Source organism: Epinephelus fuscoguttatus, linkage group LG10 (genome assembly GCF_011397635.1).
Source record: "Epinephelus fuscoguttatus linkage group LG10, E.fuscoguttatus.final_Chr_v1".
Taxonomy (NCBI): domain Eukaryota; kingdom Metazoa; phylum Chordata; class Actinopteri; order Perciformes; family Serranidae; genus Epinephelus; species Epinephelus fuscoguttatus.
This window is the reverse complement of record NC_064761.1, coordinates 32,738,850-32,747,814: the sequence shown is the minus strand read 5'-3', so window position 1 is coordinate 32,747,814 and position 8,965 is coordinate 32,738,850. Positions and strand designations below refer to the sequence as shown.

The window sequence follows — 8,965 nt, the reverse complement described above, 5'->3', positions numbered from 1 at the left end:
TCAGCCTGAAGTGGAGATTGGTCATCTGTGACATCCAAAGGATCTGCTGTGAGTGCCATTTCCCACCCTTCTCTCTTCAGGACTCCCACCCTCTTGTCATCCCTCCATTGGGACATCTCGCCATCATCAGCATGCCTACAGCTTGCACAAGGTGCACCTTGGGAGTCTGACCCACCATGTGCAGATGGACGCCGTCCGTAGCTCATCTCCGTCCTGAACCTGCCCTTGGCACCACCACTATCGCAGCCTCTGCCGGGCGACCTCTCCCCTTACCCAGCGCAGCCTCCCTTTGCCTGGCATGCTTCACCCTGCTCCTGGTCACGGCTGGCACCGCCACAGGGGCCTGTCCTCCTGGGGTTGGACATGAACCCCTGCAGGTGCTGGCGAGTGGCATCAACTGTTCATGGACGTTGGAAAGGCACACTCGCAGTTACAATCACCTAGAGGGCGACGTCCGACTACGGCGACTTTACTCCGCCAACAAGTTCTTCCTCTGCATTGACAAAACAGGCAAGGTGGACGGCACTCGGCGGAAAAACTACGCAGACAGTAAGTGCATCTAAGTTCTGTAGCTCCTATGTGTGTCAAAGAGAGGACAGGATGCCCTGTGACATTCTCTTTTTTTTTATTTTTATGGCTGGACTCTTATCTTTTCACTTTTATAGCAGTTCATAGGGATACCCTATGGTTCTATCACTGCTGAGCTATTTGTGTTGTGTTTGGAGCATGAGAGACTCGTTGCTAGGTAAGAAGGGAATACCCTAGTGTGGATTTAGACTCCTCGTGGGAAAGCCGGCACAAGAAAGCTGACTTGAGGAGAGACATTGAGCATCAGTTGGCAATGCAAACTGGGCTTGGAAAAAAAAAAGTTTCACTGGGGATTAACTTGTCAAAACTGTGACGAACGTGCTACAGTTTTAAGTAGCAGGTGTAAATGAGAACACATTCTTCCGACATATGCAAACACGGATGCACGCATTTTGTTCATGGTTTGATTTGTCTTAAATAATGAGACAGCAGACGTCAGATTTAAAGTGCTGAGAAAAAAAGCTTCAATTTAAAGCCTCATGCAATCTGCATTTGTATTTGTGCTTTCTTTGTTGAACAATTTACTGTTTGCCATCATACTTTTTGGCACTCACGGACACAGCTTTAAATCCCTCTACAGAGTCTCATATGATTGTGGCTCTCTGTTGCACCACACAATAATAAATCTTAGCAGCTTCTCAGGCAGGACAACGTTCAGCGGGCAATGGTGCAGTTCCAGAAAGGCCCAGATAGGTTATTGTGTAGTCTGTATCTGTGGCTCAGAGACACCTGAGTAGAGGTTGCTCATACAGCAGCCGTGCCTCTTCACCGTGTCCATCAATGGACGTCTTTCAGATGCCTGACCAGGTCAGATGAGCCGAGTCTGGTCGTGATCTGACCTCCTCCTCCTCCATTAGTCACAGGCTGACTGACTGACTGGATAGCCCTTAGAGACGTTTATGCCTTTGACGGTAATATTTATGCATTTGGTCGTTAATGCCTTTTTATACAAGTGGGTGAGTCAGAGTTTTTCCATACGGCTACCGGGGGCTGGAGCAGCTGCTGCGTCCAGCCAACAGGCCAGCCAGTCTGTTGCCACTGTTTCAATAAGCTCCAAGCTGCAGACTGGATGACATTTGTTAACCTGTCGGGATTAGTCACCTGGCAGAATCTTTTAAAACCACACACACTGGTAGAAATTCAAGTTGAGATGAATTATTACTGTGTTAAATCTGGACCTGTGGGCTTCTCCAAGTTGGGACATTATTCTCTCATATTAGTGGTAATATATGTCAGCTACCATAATAAAATATTGCTCCCAAACTGCGCTTGAATTTGACACTTCAGAGGTCATGCTGGAAGAGTGGTAGCAATACCAATCTGGCAACATGAAGGAGTTTGAATTGAAACAAGTGCTCAGAGTCTTTGGAAAGCAGCAAAAGTTATAAGTTAGAAATCCATGCTTGTTCTTGCCATGTCATTAATGCTTATGTGGTTGCAGTAGCTCTCTGTGAAAAACTGCAGTCCTCTTAAATATAATGTCCTCATACACTTTAGCCATCATCCTCTCATTTCCTTTGGTGGAAAGAACGATTCTATCTGCTCGCTCGCACAGAGCGAGGGTGTGTACCTGCACCCTGAGCTGAGCACAGCGCCAAACCAGCGGTCATGTAGACTTTGTGGTCAGCCTGTGGTTGCGCCTCACAATGGGGCAGATCTGGTTTAAGGCCGTTTTGAGGTCTCACTCTGTTTCTGTGTGAGGCTACCGTTACTGCCATCACATAAGGAGGCTTTCAATCAGACTTAAAGCCTCCTGACCCAGACAATTTCTTGATACTGATACGGTGACCATGCTATAGATTAGAGTGGCAGGACAAGCAGGAAGTTGTGCATATTTCATGACAAGAGCGGTGACACAGAGTGCAACATGGGCATAAAGTCTCACACAAGAAAGAGGACACATTTCTTCTCAGGATGTTAGCTTAACTTTTGACATATCTTTTTTTTTTATCTAATATGAAATAAAAAAAAGTTTGAAACATTTTTGCACTCAAGCACACACACACACACACACACACACACACACACACACACACACCCACACCCACACACACACAGACAAATGCAGACATACACATTGTTGGAGGCACAGCTCTGTTTTGGCCTGTTTTACAATTCCCACATTCTTCCATTGCTTTGTGCAACATTAATCTACACTAGCTGAGCCTAGCATGCAGCTTCCCCGAGCGCTGCCCAGCAGTCTGGCCGACCCCTCCTCTGTCCTCTGTGTTGCCCTTACACTCTTGTCGACACAGCTATATTGCCCCGACAGCTCTGCCTGCTACACCCAGGCCCCGGCCCTCACCTCCACCCCACTCAGTTTTTCCAGCCCCAACTCCCAACTCCCTCTCAGGTGCAAAAACAGTTGGAATTAGTCAACAGGCTCTCTGCTAATTGAGGTTGGAAAATATTGTATCAATCCCAGTGGAGCAGGGGCATGGAACAGCTGAGGGAAGAGGCAAGAGGGAGAAAGACATGAGAGAGCCGGACAGGGCTGACAGGAGATAGAGAAAATCACAAAACACAAATGGTACATAGATGCGTATGTTTGTCAGTCTTGCTTTTTAGTTCATGAGGAATTAGCTACACGCACAAATATTGTTCAGCAGTCTTTAAAAGGCCTCATCAGGTGCTATTAAAGGACAGATAAGAGATTAAATGCTGTCTGAGTGATGAAATTCAAAACTTCCATCTGCAACAGACAGATCAGGCTGAATGTGTATCAGCTCCATCTCCAAAGTGTCCTGAGAAAAATGTCCTGCCTTGAGAGCACACATGCAGAAACATACACAAGCATACACTCAAACACACACAAACGCTTTAGTTTCAGGTGTCAATTCATGATGTCTGTTCTGTAGAATCAGGCACTCTGTACTGTAAGATTACCATAAGCTTCAATACATTTGTTAATCAAATCAGAGACAGACATCAGATAAGATTCAAGACTTGACTATCATCCGCATGTGAAACTGCTCGCTCTAAATATAGATCCAACTCCATACAGCTATCATCAAAGTTTCTAAAAATAACTCGTTGAAATAGCCACGAGAAGAGACAAAGTACAGAACTTTGAGGGAGCGAAGGGGAGGGCCTCGACATGTTTTTCTTTTGACCTATGGCAAAGCAGAAAATGATCGAGGGGAAAAACACACCCAAATGTTTACAAAAGCTCCAAAGGCAGGTACGCATCATATCCTGTCCTGGGTCATCGGTCATTGCCTGCTAATTAGACAGTGCTGCAGCACAACAGCTGCGTGGGCACGCCCAGCAACCATTTCATAATCAATGTAAATCATGAAGTACAGTAGTATGGACTAGAGAGTAGAGTCCAGGGGGGGAATGCTGCATGTACAGTCACTAAAGTCGAATTCAGATAATAAATGAATGCTAATTAAAATTTTATGGCTTTAATTACAAGTCTGTTTTTTATTTAACTCCATCGTTCTGTTTTGTTGTACAAATTCTTACCTGTATTTTTTGGCATGCTGCACTGCATATATTTAATTTAATGTTTAATTTTTTCACCTCATTTTAAAGGATGGGCTGTTAAATTTTGGGTGTGTGTCGCTGAAGGCATCAAACACTTGTGCAGCCTCCAGGTAGTGACAGCCCGTTCACCCTTAGGAATAAGGTCACCTCGCCACGGTGCTATAATCGCAGAAGTCACTGCGGCCAGGCGAGCTCCATTCTGCCTCTACAGCCGCACAACTCTCACAGCCAGGGTGTGTTGTGTTTACCAAATTTCCCTTGGTGTGCAACATCTTGCTGTTTGATGTGAGAGTTTTCCTAGTTCATGAGTGTATTTGACTTGGATGGGACCCATGGGAAGAAAATCTTCCACCCTACTGAAATATGTTGTGGAAATTATTCAAACTTGTTTTAGACAGGGGAAACTGTCACACACCAAGGAGAGACTGACTTGAATTTGAAATGGGAAAAGACAGGACGAGTGCTGCAGACAGATGACTAAATCCACCAGAAAGGTTTGACTAGTTCGACAGCGTTGGCAGTAATGAAGAGTTAAACCACTGGTATGTGAATTTCAAGTGTGGGTGTTTTTTAATCTTATCTCCTCATATTTGAAGATTTGTTTAATTCATGAGTCAACTGAACTTAAAGGGAGAGTTCACCCCAATATCAGAAACACATATTTTTCTTCTTACCTGTAGAGTTATTTATCAGTTTAAATTGTTTTGGTGTGAGTTGCCGAGTATTGCAGATATGAGCCATAAAGGTATCTGCCTTCTCTCGAATATAATTGAACTTGATGGCACTCGGCTTGTGGTGCTCAAGGTGCCACAAAAATACATTCGATAAGCTCAACAGAAATGTCTCTTTCTAAAAATCATGACCCAGTTACTCAAGACAATCCACAGACCTTGTTGGGAACAAATCATGTGGGAACTATTTTCTTTGAGCAGGCAAAGAAAAGGCTCGCACACTGCAGGGCTCCTCTTCAGTGCAATTTATTAAGTATGTATTAAATTTATTGAGTAAAATGACGACGTTTCGAGCTACCGCTTTCCATCAGGTCAACTATTTTTTTTCTACCAGACTACAACACTAACCATATCATATCATATCATATCATATCATATCATATCACTCATGGACGAGAGGCTTGTGACAGTATGAGATGTAAACATTAATGGCATCTGCCTCAGCTGAACTCAAACGTTACCTAGCTCAGTGGTGCTAGCAGCAGATGCACACTTCCTTCTGCACAGTTATATGGTTGGCGGGTGTACAAAGAAAACAGTTCCTACACGAAAGTGCTCACGATAAGGTCTGTGGATTATCTTGATTAACCAGGTCATGATTTCTGGAAAGAGACATTGCTGTTGAGTTTTTCCAATGCAATTTTCTGGGGCTTTGAGCACCTCAAGGCAAGTGCCATCTAGTTACATTATATTCGAGAGAAGGCAGACATCTCTACGTCCGGTATCTCCAACACTTGAGACTGATAAATAGCACTACAGATAAGAGGGGAAATGTGAATTTTTGATTTTGAGGTGAACTGTCCCTTTACCACTGAGCAAAAAACCCACTGCTATCATCTTACGATCTTACAATCAGCATTCGCTTGTGGGTCAAATGACTCTGCAGTAGTCATGGGTATTCATTGTCTCCAGCTACGATTGGCTCCAATCAGCAGTGATCCACCCAGGTGGGTGGATGCATTAATTTTCGCCTTCTTCCCGGCTTCACGCTATGACGGGCTGCCAGAAAATACCATCCGTCTCCGTCCAAACAGAGCTTGAATATCATCCTAATTTAGTTGGGACTGAGTTTGAGAAAGACTGAATAAGTAATAGAAATAACAAAAGAAGTAACCACCTTAACATTTTCACTGGCCTCCATGCTGTTTTCTACTGTTTACTATCCTGACTGGACACGGGTTGTGATGTCCGACATGACACACCAGGAGAAAAAAAAGAAGAAAAAAAGAAAAAAACACAGAAAGGCATGCTTGTCTGCAGATCACTGTACATGGTTCTGGTCTACTGACAGTGGGGAAGCACTCTAACGCCATATTTTCATGGGTTTTCCCTAGTTTGAAAAACCTGCATACATGCGCTTATTTTGGCGAGAAGGTGGTGTAAGTGTAGGCGTAAATGCTGCTTCAGTCATACCTCATTCTCAGGAAATAGTACCATTATGTACCATTCATGAACAGTCATATACAGTTAAGTATTCTCCAGCTCTTAAGTACTCACCATCGTAATATACTAAAACAGAAAACACTTAAAACTATTTTAATTGGATATAATATATGCATACAAAGCCCTCATCTTTTTTTCAATTAATATAAAATCAGACTAAAAATACCACTATTCTCCATCACCTGCTCATGTGTTATCTCGGCTGCAATTTAAGGACAATGGCGTACATATGCCAAGGTCACAGACATTACAAAATGTCTGTTCCGCACTGTCTGCCATTTTAAAGGTGTAAGAAAGTTTATTCTGTTCTGGCCATTCTACATCCCCACCATGACTCACCATTAGTTCTGGTAGAGCTCAGACGAGGACGTGTGACTGGATCAACAGCACCGGGGGCTGGAGGGGCTAAAGAGGGAAGCACCTGGCCGAAGGAAGTGCTTTGGTGTTTTGAATCGGGAGAATACACATGTTAATGAGGCTAGGAGAAGGGCTGGGGCGTGCTCTGCTCAGTATTGAGGTGGAAATTAAAGGCTAGAAGGAGTGCTGGAGCGTTTCCCGTTGCTCATTAGGCATTATGTAAGGTTTCCTCTGAGTCGTCTCAACTGAGAGGGGATTCGTGGACATTTTGGATGCCAACAGGAGGGTAAAATCCCACGAATCATGCATTTATTATCCCCTCAATGAGGACAGTGCATGGCCTCAGCATGTGGGAGACAAACGAAAATCGACCCTTTGTCAGCTGTTCCTCGTATTAAGAGGCCAAAAGCTAAATAAAACATCACTGGCACACGCATGCATGTTGAACACTCATGTTAAATCTCTCTCAAACACACACACACACACACACACACACACACTATCACCATCCTGGGAACATCGCAGGACAAGAGTGTCAGTGTCACCCTAATTAGCCGAGGATCCCTGGTTTATGCCACCAGGGTTTGATATCATGAATGGGCTCGAGAAATGTAGCAATTAGTAGCTAACAACCTTTAGCAGTCTGGCTCCGGCTCCTCTCTGGGATTTACTGGGTTCATCAGCAGGTTTATAGAGTCTGACTTTGGCTCCAGCAGCCAATTCCTTTATAGCATCCCACAGCTCTGGACATCCTGTGGGTGTGAAGGGAACACAAAGGAGAAGACTTCACAGTGCCAGTAACCAGCTACTTGGATCTTAAAGGCATTGATAAAAGATGTTTGCACTGATGTCCTGAAAAGCTTCTTTAAAATCAGAGAATGACACTGAATAGGTTCAAGTATATCCATTTCTAAATACTCAAAGGAAGAAATAGTGTGAACATCAGAAAATGATTAAAGAGTGTTATGGAGCAAGTTTAGGTTTGACCTTTAATTATTATTCGGGCCAGTAAAAATAACCATTATACTTTGATTTTCTGTCTCCTTCCCATAAGCAGACGATCTGTTGCCTTCTAAAAGCTGCTCCCTCAATGATTTAGGTGCTTAATACACCATCGTAATGAGCCAGTATTAATTACTGCATGGCAATGTAATATTGAACATGGTCACAGCCAGGCAGTAAGTTTTTAAAATGGGGGTAAAGAGTTTGGCCTTTTCCTCAATGAGAACACATTAGCTCTGTTATTACACTGTGTGCTTTTTTGTGAAAGGTGTAAAATGAGTATTAATTAGATCAGATGGGAACAGTCGGCCAGCTAGTCTTACTCATGCAGCACCACATGTTTGAAATCATTCGCAAAAGGAAATTCTCACCAAGGAGCAGCCGCCACTCACATCTCGGACCCTACACGCACACACACATATGCGCTGACGTAATCAGCCCATTGAGTCGAGGGAGACAGGTCTTGCCTCAACCCTAGATAGACCAAGACAGATTAATGGTTTTGTTTTGACCCTTCCAATAAAGCCTCTCACCTCCCTGCTCGAACTGAGCCAGACATCATGTCTTGGAAGGCGTTTAACCACTGGCCCAGGAATAAAGAAGCTGAAAGAGAACCCCTGGTAGACGGGGGGAAAAAAACAACTTGGCATCCCTAAATACAGCTACGGCTGACTGGCTAAAGCTACAGGAGTTTAAAGGTGTTCAAATTTAACCTAAAATCACAAGGAGCCCGGGACTAGGAAGCAATAATAGCAGGAATGTAAAGCACCTGTTGCCCTGAGGACAGATATCCCTCCCTGAAGGATTTTTCTTCACAATTATAAAGGAAGCAATAAGAAGCAGTAAAATCTAGCATGTCTTTCTCATAGGTGACATTCAGGTAAATCTGGGGCTCCACACCCTTTTTTCCCCTGTGAAGCTTTCAGCCACAGGCGTGCATGGGAGCTCCGTGGACTTTCAGCAGACTTTAATCTCAGCCACAAACAACTGACACACACAAACGGAGCGACCACAACCTGCGCATCAATCTGTGTGGCTAAATATTGACTCGCTGTCAGGCAACTGGGTCATAAAAATCTAGTTTACAACACCTGGCAATGTGTAGGAGACTGGAATTCTGTTGAATCACGACACCTCTGTGGAGAAATGGTGCTGACTAACTGGAAATAACATATATTTATATTTAACTGATCGCACTCAGCACCAGAAAGCCTGCAACAAACAAACATTTCTTATCATGCAGACATTTCGTCATGTATTTCCCTGTGAGTTAAGAGTTTGTAAAGCAACTTTACACAAGAGTCTACAGCCAGGCCAGCTGCTGTGTGAGGCTGTGATACTCACTGTAAACAGAT

At 43.9% G+C, this 8,965-nt stretch overlaps 1 protein-coding gene across 1 annotated transcript in view; it reads left to right on the top strand.

Annotated features, from left to right (window-relative positions):
• Nucleotides 1-8,965, top strand: part of fgf22 (fibroblast growth factor 22) — a 34,526-nt gene continuing 25,561 nt past the window's right edge. The window contains exon 1 of the mRNA XM_049588972.1: nucleotides 1-549. Coding sequence (XP_049444929.1) covers nucleotides 177-549 — 373 coding nt within the window. The 5' untranslated portion in view covers nucleotides 1-176. The remainder of the gene's footprint in view (nucleotides 550-8,965) is intronic.